The following is a 19,577-nucleotide window of genomic DNA, read 5'->3' as shown; positions in this document are numbered from 1 at the left end:
TGCTAACAAAGGTACTGTACCTGTCCTACTTTACTGGTGTGTGAATAAAAAAAAAAATAAGTATGAATACATATTAAAAACAAAGCGAGGTATCATTTTACTGTATACAACACCGGCATATATACGTAAAATATGAAACAAAATGTACCGAAAGAACGTGCAGTACATCACAAAGGGAGAATTATCTATATGTTTTTATCAATTTTTTTCACATTAGTAGATAAATATATTGTGGATCACGGTATTTATTAGTTATCAAATCTGGAATATGGCGACAAATAACGAAGCCACTGTTGTGACGTACCTTTTTAAACATCAAACTCCTACATTTGACAGAACCAAATTTTAGGTCACGTGTTCATATGTAACAACTACTTTGAAATGTATAACAGTTATTTACCTTTATTTTTGATCATATCGAACGTTACTTTTGTTGAACCGGGCGCTGTTTTGGGACCGACGCCATCTTGAAGTGACGCATTTGCTAATCGGCTAGCCAGGTGACCTTAATTAGTAACCCGGAAACGTTTGTTTGAATTAAAAATAAATTAATACATTTTACAAAATTATAACAATTAAATAATTTCAAAACTTCACTATGAAACTTTTAAAAAATTTACACAGTATCAGTTGTTGCTTCGTGTTTTGTTCATCTTTTGTTCGGTTCATTACACAAATCCAAATTATGTCAGGTGTCTGCTTTAAACTAGTCAAATATAAAGGCCTATTTAAATTCTAGCAAACTTTTAGATCAAACTCCTTGCACAAAAAAAGCAATAAAAAAAATTGTGTTAAATACGCACGAGACGTTTACTTCCGTGTTGTTGCGCATGCTGCATTCATGAATCTTAGCGAAATCGGAAATCACAATTACAATAAAGCCACAGTTTTCGTTTAGAGAGGTAATCGCACCAAAACGTTTCATGATAGATTGGCTGTCCTGGTATATTTGACATCGAGTGCATACCCTCACTGGATGCTTTGTTAAAGAAAGAATTTATTGCATCTGTTGCCCATTGTGATTTTATGGTAATGAGAAAATACTGCTGCTTTGAGTATGCATACAAGACATTCACCAACACTTGGGAATGGTATAATTATGCTCAATTGCAGTTACCATGCAGATTTGCGAGCTGGCATTTCTGCAAGTGCTAAGCCTACTCTTTTTCACAGTCAATAATGGCTGCTGCATTCGTGTTTAGAAATTACACAACAGCTACTGTTGTTCGGTCTTCGTCATAGCCGATTAGGTTTTGAAAGGATCCATACATTACCTTCACCAAGAAGAGCACATATTAGCAAATGCTTTAATAGATTTAATTCCCTCACCCTGGGTTTTAATCATCATATTGACCATCATGATGGCTCTCCGATGTGGGCTGAGAAACTAATTAGGATATTTGTGACAACACAAGCTTCTCTAAATTGGTCCCTCACAGTATCTGAACAATGATTTATAACAGCAGTAGATGTGTGACAGAACAAAAACAATTTGAACGCGAACAGGGAGTGTAAAATGAATAGAACACACGCTGGGTCTCGCCTATCGTTTTATTGATCGCAAAGCACAACTGACGCACGGCAAGGGAAGCCATCAAATGACCCCAGCTCAATCACATGGCTCGCGGCACCATCTCAGCCCGAGCTTTTAATTTCCTTTTTAAATATGGAACTTAATCATCTGCTCCTCCTTGCTTTGTGCACTGGGAACAGAGAAGCAACATCCCAAAACTACTCCCACAACACTGGAAGACTACAATTGTCTGAATAAAATGAACAATGAAGATTGAGAGTCATGATGGTTTTGGTCCAACCCCTTTATTGACTTTTTAATGAGTAGGTGTGTCCTGAGGCTTTTGTTTGTGTAATCCAGTGTTTGTAACGACTTGCGTCATCTCTGTGTTTTGTTTTATGTAAACAGTGAGCCGTGGGATGTATTCCAGACCTTTCCGCAATAGGTGAAAATCCATGATATAGAGCAGGGGTGTCAAACTCATTTTTTTGGCGGGCCGCATTTTAGTCATAGCTTCTTTCGGAGGGCCATTATGACTGTCAACCCAAATAAATGTATCAGCACCTCATTTTATAAACAGTAAAAGCTACAAAACAAACTGACAAATAACTCGTTTTCAAATCAGACGAGTAAAAACTGGTCAAATATAATAAAAAATATATATATATATTATTAAAAGTGAAGACAATTTGCAATTCTAGTAATTTGATGCACAATTTGTCTTTGCGGGCCACATAAGATTCAAGAATTCACATCAAAATGATGTGGTGGGCCGTATCTGGCCCCCGGGCCTTATGTTTGACACCTGTGATATAGAGGGACCACAGTTCTCCAATCAAGATGCAAAATGGGCGTGCTTCAAGCAGTTGAAGTATAGTGTAAAACTGACCCTTAAAACACCAACATGTTCAAACAAACTAGATAATTTATTCTGATGACGCTAACATATAACGCTAATGTTTTTTTTTTCTTCCAATAACATACATCTATCTCTGTGTCTTTGTTTGTGGTTTTCATGCAAAGTGCAGTTCGATGACGGCCACTGTCGCGTCCCCACAGGAAGCCGCGGGGTCAGGCCGAGTTGAGTCCCGCGTCGGAATTGTCCCCACGTTGACCTGCGCCTGACTGGCCTCCCAGCAAAAAGCCCCTGTGAAGGTAAGAGGAACTGGGGTCCCCTCCCTTGGAAAAGAGGTTCCCTCCCCTTGACAGCTCCACAGAGCCGCAGCCACCTGCCTGCTGGGTCAGCCCCATATGAAAAGGGAAGCCCTTTGTAATCCGACGGGGATTACACCAGGCAACAATGCGCCGCTGAAAGAGCGACAAAAGCCCTGTATCAAACGGCGCTGAGGGGGAGCGAGGCTATGATCTCCCACTACTACCAACACTGACTCCTTGGCCAGCTCCCTTGACCCCCGCCACCCCCCCCCCCCCTTTCTAGGATTCACCAGCTCTGTCCTCCTCCTGCCCTCTCATCTTTGGGATCTGGCCTTTTATCAGCGCATTCCTTTTCATTTGCATTGCAGTGTGGGGAGGGACAGCAGGTCTTTCTGATCTGATAGCACCAGGAAAGAGAGTCAGGAGGTTCCTCGGGGTGTTGGAGTGTGTGTCTGTGACGCACACACACTCGCCGAGCATTCAGGTGAAGTTCCTGTATTGGGGCTATATCACCAATTGTCCTCGCTGACCCTGATGGCCAATTGCCGCCCTTTAAATCCAAACCCTAATCAGCGAGGCGCTCCGTCCGACACTTCCGAGGGTCGCCGCCAAATGTTTGTGCTGCCAGAGGAGATAAAAAGAAGCAGTTTGTTTTCGTATTTCCTCACAATACTTGTATTCCCAACCCACCCATCGCTCACACACGTCAGTGCTAAGGGGATTTTTTTTTTTTTTCCAAAGCGATGACAGATTGAGGACACAAAAGACAATAAGAGCTAACGCTAGCGTTCCTCGCCGTATAGGGTGAGGAGATTGTATTATTGTAGAATATATGAGCCATGTGCAAATATTAATCCAGCATTATTTGAGGTGTCCGCTAAGCATAGCGATTGCAGCTCGCTCACTGAGTGATGACATACCTCCATTACATGTGATGTATGTATGCATGAGAGCAGCCTATTTTTCACCACCAAGACATTGTCCCTAGAGGCGGGTTGCTCCAGAAGAATCCATGAATTATCCCGCTGAAACAAGTGAGCCAACGCTATTGATACAAGTGGGATTGAGATACTGGAAGGACGCCAGGAGAACGTATCTGGCCGCACTTGCCATCCTGCCGCCTCCCTCCCCGTCTACTTAATTGGAATACAAAGCAGAGCGAGGTCGATGAGGGAATGACGTTGAGGAAGAAGGAGAGAGAGAATGGGGGAGTGTTGGGGGGGGGGGTTGCTGCTGTCTGTCTCCAGCAACCTTCACTCCTCGCTGGGAATTGACTGGGGAACCAGCAAGCGAGACCGACACACTGTCAGTGGTAAAATGAACTGTCACCTTGCATTTCTCAACCTGCTGGCGCCAGCGAATTGGCCGCTTTGAACCATGTGACGTGACACTGATTGAGTTCTGGAAGGAGCCGCTCCAATTTCCACGAGTGTCCACACAAGGATCATCCTCCTGCATCCTGACGCCTCACGTGCCTCTCTCGCCTCACTTTATTGCTTATTTGTAATAGTAGATCTGAGCAATGAATTGCTGCCACAACAATGAGGCGCTCTAAAGCAACCAAGTCAACTCAGAAGTTTAAAAGAAAAAAAAAATGTAATTTGCATGTACTCACAGCTGACAATGAGGCGCTCTAAAGCAGCCGTGCCATTGGACGGAGGGAGAGAGGCTCACTCGACTCCACGGTGCCGCTCCGCTGCTCCGCCTCCTTGCTAGTCTTGTTTTTCTTGCCGCCTCGACAGGAGGAAAACTATTAGGGCTCGCCGCTCGGATCCTGGAGGCAATCCTAGCGAGTATTAAGACGTTAACCATGGCCAAGTCACCTGTCTCTCCCAGTTACCACACTGACGGTGCGGAGAAAGGATGCGGCCGCTGGGGGGATCCGAGAGGCCGGGCCTTGAGGCTTGCACATCCATTAGAGCCTGACACAGATGGGGGAAGGGTCTGGAGTTAAACGGAGCTTCAGTTCCACAACAAAGGAAGAAGGGAAGGCGCTGATCGTAACGAGGCGGCTTTCCTTCACTGTGCAATTTCAGTTAATAATTTTAATAAAAACTGGGTCAAACATGGTCACGTTTCGATTGAGAACATGTAAACAAATATATGCTCACCTGTGACCGTATTAGCCTAAAAACACGAGACCCTCTGAGGCATCTGTGAGATGAGAACCCCCCCCCTGGTTCTCCCATGAATACTGGACCCGGCTGGTCCTTTGAAGCAGGGGGTCCCTGCCGGGTGACGTGCGACAGAGGAACTGGTAGAAACCCAAGGAAGTGAGCCCGGCAATAGACTTGTAAAAGAGCCGGCAACAACTGCGAGCAGCATGGGGTACAAACAGCACTGGCTTGACCTCAAAGTCAGCTTGGGGGGGGGGGTCATCTGGAGATATGGCAGATATCAAATCAGCTATGTCGCGCTTCATATTGTTATTCATGGCATCGGTCTGAAATAATGGTATCGAGCGCCGTCGCTAATTTCCATTACCCGGTCCATAACATTTGTTTGCAGTATTCTTAAACAGTGCCCCCCCCCCTCCCCCACTTCATCCTGCATTGTCCAGAGGAAGTCTTCTGAGTCCCCCCCACCCGAGGTGAACATCTGTCTCGGCGGCGTCGGCCACAGCCGCCGACTCTGACACGTCCAGATGGAAAGCCCGCTGGGAGCGTTGAGGTATTACCCACAGAGATGGCAGGGATCACACCTCCGGAATAAAATCCCACACTTGTCTTCAGGGCCGGCCGCTTCCTTCTTGTCCAATGTGCCACCGTGACCCGTATTGATGATACCCACCAGCACGGTACTTGGCCTTGTGACTCATCTGAAACAGCTTATAAACTACAAATGTACTAGATAAGCTCAATTTCCTTGACAGTACAAAAAAACGTAAGTCAATTTCCTTTTCCCATCCCATTGCCCTAAATTCCACCTTAAATCTAATTAAATCCAGTTGTTATACTTCACGCGGTCGCTAATTTCCGTGTTTATGCGAAACTTTGACGAGAGATCCCTCAAATTCTAAAGCCGCGAGAGAGGGCCTGCAGCCACCCTGGTGTCCTGACAGATTGACTCTGCATTCATTTGTGGCTGAACTCTGCGTGAACCTCGTGCGTTAGCAAAGAAGGCCGCCGACAGGCCGGTGCTGCCGGGCCAGTATGAGCGTGTGGCTGTTTGTGCACAAACCCAACACCCAGTGCAAATATTGAAACTCACTACCCCCTCCTTTGCCATCACGCTCAATGACGCGTAAATAAGGTCCGAAAACTGAGATGATAGGTTCCTTAAAAATATATCCATTTGTACTGCTTTATTTTGATAATAATTTGACGATCGAGTGCAGGATTTGGATAACAAAAATGGAGACCTGCATGCACCCTGCAGTTTGTTGTCATGTTTAGAGCCCCTGGAGGTATTTGGAGGTGAAGAGGTCACCAGGAACCACCCTGTGAGTTGTGAAAGATTCCTCTTGTCACATTATGCAAGAGGGGAATAAATATAGACCACCACATTTTTGCCAACTCGACTTATACAATGTTGGTTGAACTCAAAATTTCAACAAATGTGAATTTGTTTCTTTTTTCAACACAATAGGAATGTCAATGTTTCGTTTTTTTAAATTGATAATCTTTATTCATCTAAATTCTCTGGTTGTAAAATACCCTGTCAAATAAATAGTGCAAACAGTGACACTGAGCAGCTCAGTGCTTGGACATAAACATACACAAAACTTTTTTTAAGTTTTAAAAAGCAAGAAAAAAAATCGCAGTTTGCAGTATACCCTGAAATTCCGCAAGTCCACGTGCATTCGATTACCAATTTTGGAATCCTTCACGCGTATTTTTAGTTCATTCTGTTGGCCTGGTCTTGGGGGGCGGTGCTGGAGGGGTGTCAGGCCCCGGGAGCTTCTCCGCGGGCCCACCGCCCGCCACGCAGCCCAGTTTGTCGCGCTTCTTCTGCTTCATGCGCCGGTTCTGGAACCATATCTTCACCTGCGTCTCGTTGAGCTCCAAACTGGCGGCCACCTCCACCCGCCGTGCGCGCGTCAAGTACTTATTGAAGTGGAACTCTTTCTCGAGCTCGGTCAGCTGCTTTGTGGTGAAGTTAGTGCGGATCACGTTGTGCTGGCCCGGGACACCAAATTCGGACAGAACCGCTGCTGGGAGCAAGAGGGAGAAGAGATGGATGGAATGGAAGACGTGAAACTTTTTTTTTTTTTATGAATGAATGAAAGGTGGACGAATTTTTTTAGTTTGCATGTGAACTTTTTACGCATCGCTTCGCCTCACCAGTTCTCGGAGGATTCCTCTTCACTTTCATCCAGTCAAAAGTTTTGGAAGTTTCCTCTACGTGTTCTGCGTCGCTGTCCTTGTGCTGGGCCGTGTAACCACTTTCTGGAGGATACTCCGGTTGCCTCTGCTCCGCGCCGCCGTATTGCACGTACTGTGCTCCGCTGCACCTGTCCCCGGTGTAAGGCGGCATGTTGGTTCCGAGAGGCGACATGTAGCCCCGGTCCTGCTCGGGAGCCAGGCCGTACTGGTGTCCATACTCCACAGGGGACCCGTAGAGCGAGTTTCCCGGCGGCGGTGGCGCGTACTGCAGGTCTAGGTTGACCTGGTGGTGCTGGTTCAAGGGAAGATTTTGGTGGCCCTCCTGACCGTAACTATCCGCGTTGGGTGTCACGTATCCATGGTTGAGGTTGTGGTAGCCGGCCTTGAAAATGTTCGGCCCGCGGTTACAAAGCGGGTAGTCGAGGTAGGAATTCATCGTGGTTGCTCACGCCAGAGGAGTCATTAATCGCCCAAACCCCGAGGTAGTATGTCAAAGCTGTAAAAAGTGCCCTCTACCCCTCATATCACCTTCCTGACACACCACGTGATCCGCGGAGGGCCAATAGCGCGGCCCAGCGGCTTCTCTGTCACGTCCGACGCGCTCGTCCATCAAGCGGCTCGCATTTCCATGACAAACGCTTCAATCAAACGCGCTCATCCATCTGATAAGAACACAAACGTCGAGGCGCAATGACAAGTAATTGCCCCTCTAAAATTCTTAATGAGCTTCGTGCATGACTTCAAAATATCTGAATAATAATCATTCTAAATCGCAACAACGCGATTGGTAAAAGTCACATTAAGTGTGGCCTTTTATCTTTTTTTTATCTGTCAGGAAAATGCAATATGTTTAAAATGCAATTTTATATGGGAAGAAATGTTTTGTAGGGACAAATTCCTTTTTTTGGACTGACTGTGCCATGAGAGCGCAGTGATCCATCATGAGCTCTTAAAAAAAAGAAGACAGCTTCTGTGACCCTCACAAGAACAATGACACTCTTCTCACATGTCAAATGTATTCTTATCACATACTGACTTTTTTTTTTTAAAGCCTTGTAATTAAGTGGTAATGTGAATAATTTTTTTTAAAAACGAATTTTAATCCTCTTACTTTTATTAATGAAATATGTCAGAGTAAATAAATTCCAATCGTTATCATGGCCACCATTTAAATACAGTTGTGTAGTGGGCCTAAGTGTTCTTTTAAAAAGTGACAAGTATGTTTAATATTATTGAAAGCCACACATTATGCAGTTTGAACTTTGACAGAGAGCTTAAAATAGGAAAAAAAATGCAGCTAAACTGATTTCATTTAAATGTATTGCAAGTAATTTGAATGCAAATTGTACCAAAAATAAATTAAAGCTTTAATGCAAATGTGTTACACTAAATAAGTTAAATACAACTGAATTGGTGAGTCTTTTGCTTACCACTAGAGGGGGGGGGCTCGTTCTTGTATCACATTGATAATTGCCCCATCCATGTCTAATGCTGCTACAATAATAGCTAATATTAAAAGTGCATGCATGTATATGGAAGTACAATTACAAATGCGTGAGTTTTGGAGCGTGCATGATTCTGTCATGAGGGCTGCACGAATAATGAAAATCTTCATTTGGGTTCTGCGCCTGAGCGGTGCTATGCGTGTCGTAGTGTGCGGGATATTCGTACCACTGCTGCTGGGACTCCAGCCGAAGTGAGGTCGACTGGTAGTCCCCGCCCAAGTGCACGTAGCCCAGGCTGGACAGAGTGGGGCTGCCCGAGGCGGAGGGCGATGAGCCGGGTGAGGAGGGCGAGGCGGAGGCGTGTTGTTGCTGGAGGAGCCTCTCGTCCTTCTTCTGCTTCATCCGGCGGTTCTGGAACCAGATCTTAATCTGCCGCTCCTCCAGGTTGAGCAGGCCGGCCATCTCCAGCCGGCGTGGCCTGCAGAGGTAGTGACTAAAGTGGAACTCCTTCTCCAGCTCCACCAGCTGTGCGCTGGTGTACGTCGTGCGAGTGCGCTTGCACGCCGGCGTGCTGGAGCTGGGAGAGTCGCTGGTGCTGGTGGGACTTCCAAGGTCTGCCAGACCAACAATGCAAAGTCAGATTTATTCTTTGTATGCAGCTCTTTGCATTTTGTTGTGAATAACCAACCTGTACGTCTCCTGTCGGGTTTGTGCTTGGCTTGTCTGGATTCTTTCATCCAGGGGAAAATGCTTTTACTTGCGGCAAACTTGTGCTCCACTGATTGCTTGCTGCAAGCAAAGGCAGCACGCAACGAGAAGCTTTGCTGCTGCTGCTGCTTCTGTCTTTGCTGCTGGCTGCTCTCCATGACACGCACACAGAGAGGCCCTTTGACCTTGTGACGAGGCTCCGGCAGCCAAAATGTCACATGGCAGCTTTGCAGAGAGCCTGAAAGAAGGCAGAATCAGGGAGGAGACCAAATGATCCATCTTATCAACTCAATAGTGTGCTGACATGAATAGCCTGCACACAAGCTGCACGATATTACTACAGGCTGGGACATAAGTTTACAAATACAACCTTAAAACTGCTGGTTTAAATAAACAACAGTAGGTTTCATGAAAAAATATGTGCAAAGACATCTAACATGGGTTATTTAAAAGTTTCTCAAGTATAAATGGCTACAACAAAAACAATATGTTTAGCCAATATGGGTCATTTAAAATGTTACTTTTTGTGCAGTCGAACTGGGTAAACACGGGTAACTCAATATGAGTTAAAACGTTACTTTTTACAAAGCCTAATTGAGTTTAATTCAGCAATTTTAAAGGTACATATGTTTTTTTTTAACATGCTTGTTTTAAAATATCCTAAAATATATTAAATGTTTATTCTTGGCATGGCCCACAGTGGAATACATTTTCACATTTGACTCAACCATGGAAGTATACTTATTTTATAGAGGTCATTTTTAATGTTCATTGTTGTCCTGTATATTTGCAAAGAATTTTGTATTTTGTTTATGTTCGGGGGGGTTTTTCTCAGAAAGAAAATGATGCTAAATTGCCCGGCTGCATTATTCTGGCGCACTAACGGCAGTATTTATCAATGTGCTTTGTCCCTGTTCAATAAATTTACAAATAAATAATGATTCAAAGTGCATCTTTCAAAATACAAATCATTTTTGTTCGGTTCAGAAAAAAATAAACGCTTGTCAAGATGCCAAGAAATGAACCCACTGAAAAAAAAACGACAACATTAAATCGTTTTGTTTTCTGCCTTTTGTTCCATTATGTGCCTATAAAATAAAAGAATCACATTTTAATGACGTAATAATAATGCGTTATTTATCGAAGTGTTATTTATCGAAATGATAACCTTCAACAAGAGCCCATTGTGCGGAGCAGTTTTTGTTCCAATCTAGAACGGATAAAAAACAAAATGTATTTTTGCATGCATTGCCACTGTCTTCTTAATGAGATGAAGCAGCAGCCAAAGACGAAGAGAAGAAGAAGTGTGGAGGCATGCAGCTTTATGAACTCTGCTTGAACCGAGCAGCCTCGAGTCAAGCTCGTAAATCATAAAGACACATCAGCGCGTCTGCATGCGGCCGCCTTACCTCGGAAAGCTCCATTCATCCCCGCGCGCGCACCAAACAACGACGCGTCCCTCTTCCTTTACACTTCTGATTATTTTAAACGATAAAATTCAAATAATCCAGCAGCGAGGGTGGAATCTGATGCCTGCATTTGTGGTCGTTTGCGTGCATGCAAACGGACTGGACAGTATTTGTGCAGCACACACACACACTGTCTGCGCGTGAGCGTTGCGCGTGCGTGTTTGACGAGACGGGGAGAAGAACGAATAAAACGTTTGTGGTCATCATGCATGCGAGCGAGCTAATGTAGCCCGTGATAGCAATGATAAGATGAAGCTTTTTCTGTCATGAACGCCCAATGGCCTCTTTGTGGATATTAAACAGCATCACGATGGACTGTTTTGTTATTTAAGTGGCTTTAGATAAGCACAACCTGCACTTCTCTCAAAAATATTTAGCGTTGACCTCATCAAATATTTGCCCATTTATAATAATAAAATGAAAAATGATACCTGACATGCACGGATGGAAGATGAAAAGAGGCCTGGACGCGCTTTAGTGACGCAAGCATCGATTTGAGACACTTTTGACTGCTCGTCTTCACGCTGGGCATGTCGATGGATGTGATTGGCTGGTCGAGGTAATTTTTAACTAATTGACACCAACGAGTCGCTTTCATCAGTGAAGTGTGACCTGCCCATGGAATAATAACTCAATTGTCATTTAAAAAAACAGGACACGTGTTTTTTTTTTAAAGACAATTTTAATCTCAGTGGCAAGTATGACGTCAGATAATGAACAAGCGCCCCTCCAAGGACCTCCAGGAGTCACGTGATTAGATTTATTGCTTCTCAGGTCATCTCATTTGAGACCACACTCATAGGCAAACAAACAAACCATAAAACACTTGTGATATATGGAAAAACAAATCGTTGTGAAACATATTTCATACCACAAAGAAGTTCCAATAGAATGAATTATATTAACAAGTTCACACAAAAAATTATAATCACAAATTAATATATGATTAATATATTGACTTTCACACCGATCAAAATATTTGATTGACTATTCAAACAGTATGTTTATTTGCTTCTATTATTTTGGTTCTCTCATTTGAGTGTCCCCAGCGCACTCGGACTCCTCGTGTGGAGTGCAGACGTGAATGGAGGAGGTGACAAATGATGCGCCGAACAATGGCCTCCATTCAAGGCAACTTTCACACACGCCATCTTCTGCACAACACAGGAGGCAAGGCTGCCATTCCCCAAAAATATATATGGTGCTTCTCAAACGCCAATTAGCATAATGACCAGCAATAAATATTTGAAGACTTTCTAAAGATTGCATGCAAATACATTGAAGCACTTTCATTCCTCCTCCTATTTGAAACTTCTCGAGGTCATCACTTAAAACGTTATATAAAATATCACATTTCATGCTAACAAGATGTAGCCTACTTGTGTAAACAAGACAAAATTGAAGACAGAGGAAAGCATAACTTGATATTTAACACACATTTTTGTAATTACAAGGCTTTCAATTGCTCCATGAATAGTCGATTTGGTGTAATTAATTCCTACAGGGAGCATTTGGGGAAAATGTTTGCCGCAAGTGTGTGCACCAGACAATTGTAAAATCTCTGAGTTGATCCCAAAGCTTTGTGATGTGGCACATTTGCAAAACCCAAACAAAAGTGAAATTGCCATTATGAATGCTGAAAATTATATCCCATTGTGCTCCCTCATCCCCTACAAAAATAATTTCTCAGTGTTCCGAATTCCAATATTATCAGAGGCCAAATTATTGAATCGATTCTAGGATGTGTGCCGATTCATTGAAATGTGTTTTAAATGCAGTGGAAATATGGTTTGGATTTATAATTTTTGTTGATGGAATCATGTGGGAATTTTTTTCTTGTGCTTCTTTTCTTTCGTGATTGCTTTAGAGTGCTCTAGAAATACAGTTGAGTTATGACACACACTTTTCGCAAATGCCTATTAAAAAAAATATATTTATAAAATCATGTCAAATTGACTTAAGTAGCTGTCGGTCCCATTTTTGACCCATAACTGATTAATTTTGACCTATCAGTTCTTTTTTTCTGCTTCGACAGAAAAAGGGATCCAAATGTTAATACAAAAGAAACCCTTGGCTTCTCTAACCTACATGACCCCCACACCACCTTTCCTCCCCCTTTTCCTGGCCAAGATAAGAACCCGGACCAAGAAGAGAAAAAAAAAAAGAGGAAAAAAGAAAACATCCATCATCCTGCAGGCCGGTCTAAGGCGCCCTCTGCTGTCAGTAAGGTCTCATTACACCACACCTGACGTCTCCTTTCGGGCCAATTAATACATTTCAAGCACGTTTCGTTTATTTTCATAGTGTCATAATGAATAGAATGCAAATTATTCAGTCGAGGCTCGAAAGGATTCAATCATAATTAATTATTATGTGGAAATGGTCAAATGATTAGGAAGGCCTATTTGTCAATATAGGCTTTAAATATTAACATTTGTTTTTTCTGAGGGATAAAGTATTTTCCCACATTTTTTATTCTGTTCTATATACGTTACATATCAATGTAATAATAATAATTGTAATAATGATTTTAAATATTGTTTTGCACAGTGACAGTGCAAAACATGTCAGCCTCCATTTGGTCTCCTGACCCCCGGATGATCCCGTCGTCATGAATAATGCATAATATCCGGGTCCACATTACCCCTATCAATATGCAATAGTCATTACAGGAAGGCCAAATTGCCACTTAATATAGTTGTTATGAATATGTGCAAAATGTCCAGCTCCCTTTTTCTGTTTTGAACTTTTCTATCTTGGATTGAAAAAAATATACAAACAGGCCTGCATGGATGCGGCCCGGGCACCACCTTTGGCCGCCCAGTGACTCGCCTGGTGGGCATCAATCACTGCCGAACCTCGCTCAAGTTCTCCACACACACACACACACACAAAAATTGCAACAGCACAAAACAAAACGGTGTAAATGTATTTTTTATGTAAAGGGAATATTGTCAGTCTAATAAAAAGTCAAATAATTGCCATTTAGCTGCGTAAAATGTGGACGGAAGCAGGATGTAAGGTGAAATAGAATAAAATGCGATTAAAAGGCAATAAAAACGCGGGCCCTCTCGATACTTTTATTGAAACATTGAGGGTCCACATATATGAGCGTCCGCGCGAGCTCGGTCCCCTGCACGCCGTTAAGCCGTCACTCTCATTCAAGCCCCCGTGAATTATATTGAACATTGTCTACTCCCCAAAACCATAAAAGCAACTTTATGGAGCTCACGTGACTTTGCCGCGTACTGTTGTATGTCATATAGGCCCTTTACAATCTTTGCAAAGAGGGATTTTTTACTTGTACTCGCTTAAGACAATCACTGCTTCTCTTTTGGGGACGTTTTTGGGCGATTAAAACATGGAGAAAAAAAACACCCACGGGGACATCTTTCCACTACAAGGTAAGAAACGTTCAATATTATCGGCTAAAATACAACCAGGCAGAAAAAGTGTCAGAAAAGTCCAGGCATGAGAGAGAAAGTTTTATTTCCAAGCGCTATGAGTTCACGTGTAGCTACATACAAAAAGCTTGTTGGCGAGAAGGAAACAAAGTTGACATCACGCACACATACGCGCGCACACGCACACACACACACACACACCGACAGCCTAAACAATTCGAGTATGCACAACAAGCCTTCTCAATGGGCCCATGTTTACATTCAAATGGCAGCAGCTTTATTTTTTTTCTTCTTATTATGACTTTTTTTCTTAAAACACTCCACTTCGAGGAAAGAGCTCACGTCCAAGAGACAAATATTAATATTTACATCAATATGACATGACACCTACACGCTACCACTAAAAAGAACCACAGAACACTTTTTTGTCATCTATAACAATAGCATGCTGCAAGGTGCTGCGCTTCAGAGCGTTACAAGTATTTTTTTTTTTACCCTCCGTTTTATTATTCTTATTATGATGATCATTGTGAATATTATTAGAACGCTTTCACCTCCATTGCAGCGGCTGCAGAGGTTGGCCGTGGCGGGGTCGGATGTGCGACGGTCTTGGCTCAGTTGTGGAAGGCGCTGGCGCCCGTCACCAGGCTCATGCTCTTCAGTTTATTGTCCTTCTTCCATTTCATCCTGCGGTTCTGGAACCATATTTTGATCTGTCTCTCGGAAAGACATAGCGCGTGCGCGATCTCTATCCGCCTCCGCCGCGTCAGGTAGCGGTTGAAGTGGAACTCCTTCTCCAGCTCCAGCGTCTGGTAGCGGGTGTACGCGGTCCGGGCGCGCTTGCCGTCCGGGCCGGTCATATCTGCGTGGATAAATAAAATTTCGAAGTGGAATTTGACTCGAGCGACACCTGGCAGGTTTATTTACCGTGGCTGATGTGCAGCTTCCGCATCCAGGGGAAGATCTGCGGCGCGTGGCACTCGTTTGCGGCGGGGGCGGACGAGGTGGCGTGGCTGGGCTCCTGCGCCCGCTGAGCAGCGCCCGAGCCTGAACCGCGGTCCTCGGTGTCGGTGGCAGCGGCGGTGGCCGCGGGGTCTTCAATATCCGTGAATCCCCCGTTGTTGTTGCTTTTGTTGGCCGCCGAAGTGGCGCTTCGCTCGCACGCCGGGGAGGGGCTCTTCACCTCCCGCAGGTCCCGCCCGGCGGAGGCGCACGACGGCGGCGGAGGCTGCACCGATTCCGGGGACGACAGCGAGCAATTGGGCGTCTGGCGGTAGCCAAAGCCCCGGGCGTCCTCCCCGAAGTGACCGCCACCGCCTCCTCCTCCGCCGCCTGCGCCTCCGCCGCTGTTGGCTCGGTTCACGGTTAGGTCCATGCCATTGTAGTTGTAGCCGAAGGACCCGGAGTGCATGGTGCCAGGGTCTCTGAAGGAGCCGCTCACTGCGCCGTTAGTCCCATAATTTAGTAACTGATAGTCGGAGCCATTTGGGTAGCGCCCTGAGAACGAGTTTACAAAGTACGAGCTCATTTGCTTGCTTTTTTAAAGCCTCGATTTGTAGATCTTTGTCGCTATAATCCTTGTGTGCTTGCACGATTTATGGACGCAATCATGAATTATAAGCAATGAAGCCCTACTGTACTTTGCCAGGTATGCCGCCAAATATGGGAGCGCGCTCGGGAATCACGTGCCTTTGTTGACCAGTCGTAAATCCTCACTGATGACTTCAAGAGGTAATTCATGCTCGCCGCTTACAAATGATGACGAAATAATGGTCGTTAGGCTCCAGTCAATGGTGCCTCCCCGCCGCGCGCACCGGCAAAGCCGCGCGGGGCGAGGGCGCCATCTTGTGGCTGAATAGAGAAGCGACCTCCGACTCGTCACGGGGGCCTCGACAGTCATCCGTCATCCTTAGACGGATTTGACACAATCCCTCGATTGTTTCAATCCTTACACGCGTTTTGTCATATTTAATATTTATAATCAAACAAAACAAAAAAACATCATCAGGCTTTCGGTTATACATCAAAAGGCATTTTATTTTCTATATACAATTTTTCCTGAACAAAATATTGCATCAAACACGTTACAGCAATAAATAATGACATCGTGATATATAAAGCTGACATTTTTATGTACAAGCTGGAAGAACAAGTACAACACGTGCACAGAGGCCTACAACAGGACGTATACGAGGAACGACATGGTCCAAAAGCACTACAAATTTCTGTACATGTTTGCATAGTCTCTAAATCAAGACACAGCACAAAGAGAGAGATCTAAAAGCAGCTCTAGGAGATAGCACGCCACACATGAATAATATCTACAGCATGTTTTGTACACGTCGAGTGTCCTTTTTTTTAACTCTTCTTCTCCGCCTGCTCCTCCTCCTCCTCATCGGGCGTCTTTGGCGGGTTGAGAAGCTTGTTCTCCTTCTTCCACTTCATCCTGCGGTTCTGGAACCAGATTTTGATCTGTCTCTCGGTCAGGCACAGCGCGTGCGAGATCTCTATCCGGCGCCTGCGCGTCAGGTAGCGGTTGAAGTGGAACTCCTTCTCCAGCTCCAGCGTCTGGTAGCGGGTGTACGTCTGGCGGCCCCTGCGACCGCTGGTGCCGAACGGGCCTGCACACACGCACGTTTGGGTCATGTTGTGCTCCGTTTTGGTCGTGCAGAAATAGCAACGAGATTTGCCGGTGACGCACGTAGGATTTTGTTTATTTAGCCTTCCATTTTTAAAATAAATAGATGCATATATAAACTAGATCAAATCTAATAACTCACAGTCGATAACATTTAGCATTAAATTATGTCGAGGTTAATAAAATGTTTCTGTATACCTGCATATTTGCAACGTCAGGCAAATGTGTGTTAGTGCGCATGCCTGATGCTGCTGCATCCATTTTATAAACACACACACACACACACACACACACTCACACACACACACACACACACGCACTTCTTGTTCGTTTAATTCTTAATTTCTCTATTTTAAAAATACATTATATTTGCATGCATGTTAGTAAAGATGGCATCATAGTCTATGTGTGTTGATGGACAGAGTTGCAGTCCAAACCCGAAAAGAAATTTTACGCGCTGTAGTTTCATGTTACCGTCTACTCCTTTTTTCTTTTTTTTTTTTTTTTACTTTTCGTAGTAGTCGCGACAGCTGTTTGTTTGTGTCTAGCAGGCCCGTGTGCTTGTGCGCGTGTGTCAGCGCGCAACGCAAAAGAGACGCAAACGTGCAAAAGACGCGCGTGGGAGCGTGTGCGTGCATGCGTGCGTGCGTGCCATGCACTCACCGACCGAGCAGGCGTTCATCCTCTGCATCCACGGGTAGATGAGCGCGGAGGACTTGTCGTCCACGCTCATGCCCGCGCCCTGATCCCCCAAGCACTCGCCTTTGCGCTGCCCGTGCTCCTGAGCTCCAAAAAGCGGCGGCGGCTGCGGCGCGTCGTCGCGACCGGAGAAGGCGCACGACCCCTCGGCGTCCTTATAGAACCCCCCCGCCGGGTTGAAGTCGCACGCACCCCCGCCGGCGGCCCGGCCGTAGATGGCCGTCTGCTGGTAGTAGGAGGCCGGGTAGACCTTGTCCTGCACGGCGGCAGCGGCCGCGGCGGCGGCGCCTCCATAGGTGGCCGCGCCGGAGTAGTGCCTCAGCGGGTCGCTGTATCCCGACGTGTAGAGGGGGATCTGGCCCAGGAGAGAGTCCTGTCCTCCCGATAGAGACACGGGGAAAGTTGAGTTGACAAAATAGGAACTCATTGGGTGGACAACGGGGCGCACTCCGGAGGAAAATGATTTGTTGTCTTTTATAGTCCAAGTGCTTTTGCCATTACTTTATCGGAGATTTGCCTTTTGCTGAGAGGAGGGGGGTGGTTGTGAGGTGCCACTGAACACAGAGGGGAAATGTACCATCTGATCCACCTCTGGCCAATCACCGACGTCCGCGCGTGCACGGCTGCGCCCGTTTGGGGGGGGGGGGGGGGGGTTGTTGCGCGCACAGTGTCCCGGGTGCCTCCAAATCAAGTGCGTGGAAAAAGCACGATCGTTAGCGTGGATCGTCGTCATCATCACGCGTTGAATTCCAAAATTCCGTCCAAATTATCACCAGCAAATCATCACTCAGCACGCCAATCATCCCAATCACGTTTTTGACGGCACGCCGATCAATGACATCATTAGCGACAACGTGATTGTTTTGATGTTTTTCTTTCCCCTGATCAATGAGGCCAGATTGCTTCAATGATCATCAATTGCTTCCTTAAATGAATATTGTGATGTTTACACTTCAATTCATCGTGCATTGCTGACATTTTTTTTTCCCAAGCAAAAATGCAAATCCAGAATGCAGCATAAATTCAGAGTCGTGTAGAATATTTAACAAGACAACACAAATGATTATAACGAGGCAGCATTTGAAAAAAAATCAACACTGTTCTGTTATAAGAATTAATTCACATCAATTTACTGTGCAGGGCACTGCAGGCCAAGATGGCGACTGCAGAACGACAACAATCAAGCTTCATATATATTCTTGTTCATGATTTGTTATTTTAATGATTCAAGAAGTGTCCTCACTTTACATTTTCTTTTTTTTTTTGCTTCAATTTTTATGTTACAACGCCACATTTTTAACCTCATCCTAACAAAACGATTAGGATATTTCCTTTTACATTTTTACAAAATCGACAACAAAGCTTCTTGAAGGGTTGCTTTTTTAAATTTGTTTATGAACGCAACCAGCACTCAGTCTCCCATCCCGAACTCGAACCTCATTAACAAAATGGACCTGCGCGTGCTCGCCTAACCTGCAAACCCTCGGGCTGCGCGTGCACGCGTCATGTTAAAAACAAGCCACTGCTTTTTTGACATACTGCAACCAAACAATAAGCCACGGACACGCATGCAGGACTCCCTGCTGCCAACATGGCGGCCTTACCTCAGTCAACCGTGCCATCGTGTGCCCCCAAACAACACGGATCCAGTCTCCCCGAGAAAGTCCAGTAGAATCCCACCTTGTGCAGGCCGCCGCCATGACTCCACTCGTATATCCTCAGAATAAAACCCACGGTCCACTTCTGGGCCCAAATCCTTTGACCCAATTTCCTCCCATGCAAAAAAATAATAATAATAAAAAAGCGGCTGCAAATTTGCAATAGAGTGCGGTTGTATAAGAAGCAAAAAGCAGCTGCACGACGAGCTGTTGGGGAACAAGAAGTTGTCATTCTGGTCGCGCACATGATCCCCGCTAGCCAATCACCGAGCCGCCCCAGTCGTAAAACTTGCAACGGCAAAGTTGTAAATTTTCATAAAGTGCAGCCCTTTTATGTGCGCCATTTTGAGCCTCCTCCAAGCCGGGAAATCATATTCAAATGTGTAATGAAGAGTTATTTTTATTTTACTACGGCATTTCTGCAGGGAATACGAAATAACATCAACGTGAAGGTTTTATTTAGAACAAAATGAACGCAAAAAATAATATTAATTAAAAAAAAAGGCGGAATCAGAAATCCTATGAAACCAGAAATTGCCATATGTTTCTTTCGTCTTGTGCTT

At 44.9% G+C, this 19,577-nt stretch overlaps 4 protein-coding genes across 6 annotated transcripts; all 4 read right to left on the bottom strand.

Moving 5' to 3' along the window:
- Positions 1-6,258: 6,258 nt before the first annotated feature.
- Positions 6,259-7,635, bottom strand: LOC119138154 (homeobox protein Hox-B1b-like). 2 transcript variants are annotated; one of them, XM_037277962.1, is made up of 2 exons: positions 6,952-7,635; positions 6,259-6,821 (listed from the first exon to the last, which is right to left on the bottom strand). In XM_037277962.1, the coding sequence occupies exons 1-2, from the start codon at positions 7,427-7,429 to the stop codon at positions 6,511-6,513; spliced, it is 789 nt and encodes a 262-aa protein (XP_037133857.1). In that variant the 5' UTR covers positions 7,430-7,635; the 3' UTR covers positions 6,259-6,510. The 2 variants fall into 2 exon arrangements, with proteins under 2 accessions (XP_037133857.1, XP_037133858.1); XM_037277963.1 differs by having other exon boundaries at positions 6,259-6,818; positions 6,952-7,629.
- A 338-nt stretch (positions 7,636-7,973) lies between these two features.
- LOC119138160 (homeobox protein Hox-D3-like) lies at positions 7,974-9,385 on the bottom strand. The gene is made up of 2 exons (XM_037277973.1): positions 9,127-9,385; positions 7,974-9,052 (listed from the first exon to the last, which is right to left on the bottom strand). The coding sequence occupies exons 1-2, from the start codon at positions 9,302-9,304 to the stop codon at positions 8,538-8,540; spliced, it is 693 nt and encodes a 230-aa protein (XP_037133868.1). The 5' UTR covers positions 9,305-9,385; the 3' UTR covers positions 7,974-8,537.
- A 4,694-nt stretch (positions 9,386-14,079) lies between these two features.
- On the bottom strand, positions 14,080-15,718 carry hoxb5b (homeobox B5b). Its single transcript, XM_037277957.1, has 2 exons — positions 14,947-15,718; positions 14,080-14,881 (listed from the first exon to the last, which is right to left on the bottom strand). The coding sequence occupies exons 1-2, from the start codon at positions 15,545-15,547 to the stop codon at positions 14,634-14,636; spliced, it is 849 nt and encodes a 282-aa protein (XP_037133852.1). The 5' UTR covers positions 15,548-15,718; the 3' UTR covers positions 14,080-14,633.
- Positions 15,719-16,033: 315 nt separating this feature from the next.
- Positions 16,034-19,249, bottom strand: hoxb6b (homeobox B6b). 2 transcript variants are annotated; one of them, XM_037277969.1, is made up of 3 exons: positions 18,961-19,249; positions 17,321-17,729; positions 16,034-16,640 (listed from the first exon to the last, which is right to left on the bottom strand). In XM_037277969.1, exons 1-3 carry the CDS (start codon positions 19,054-19,056, stop codon positions 16,378-16,380), a joined length of 768 nt encoding a protein of 255 aa, XP_037133864.1. In that variant the 5' UTR covers positions 19,057-19,249; the 3' UTR covers positions 16,034-16,377. The 2 variants fall into 2 exon arrangements, with proteins under 2 accessions (XP_037133864.1, XP_037133865.1); XM_037277970.1 differs by lacking the exon at positions 18,961-19,249 and having other exon boundaries at positions 17,321-18,951.
- Between the last annotated feature and the right edge of the window lie 328 nt (positions 19,250-19,577).

This window comes from Syngnathus acus, chromosome 19 (assembly GCF_901709675.1).
Source record: "Syngnathus acus chromosome 19, fSynAcu1.2, whole genome shotgun sequence".
Taxonomy (NCBI): Eukaryota; Metazoa; Chordata; class Actinopteri; order Syngnathiformes; family Syngnathidae; genus Syngnathus; species Syngnathus acus.
This window is presented reverse-complemented; position numbering and strand designations above follow the sequence as displayed.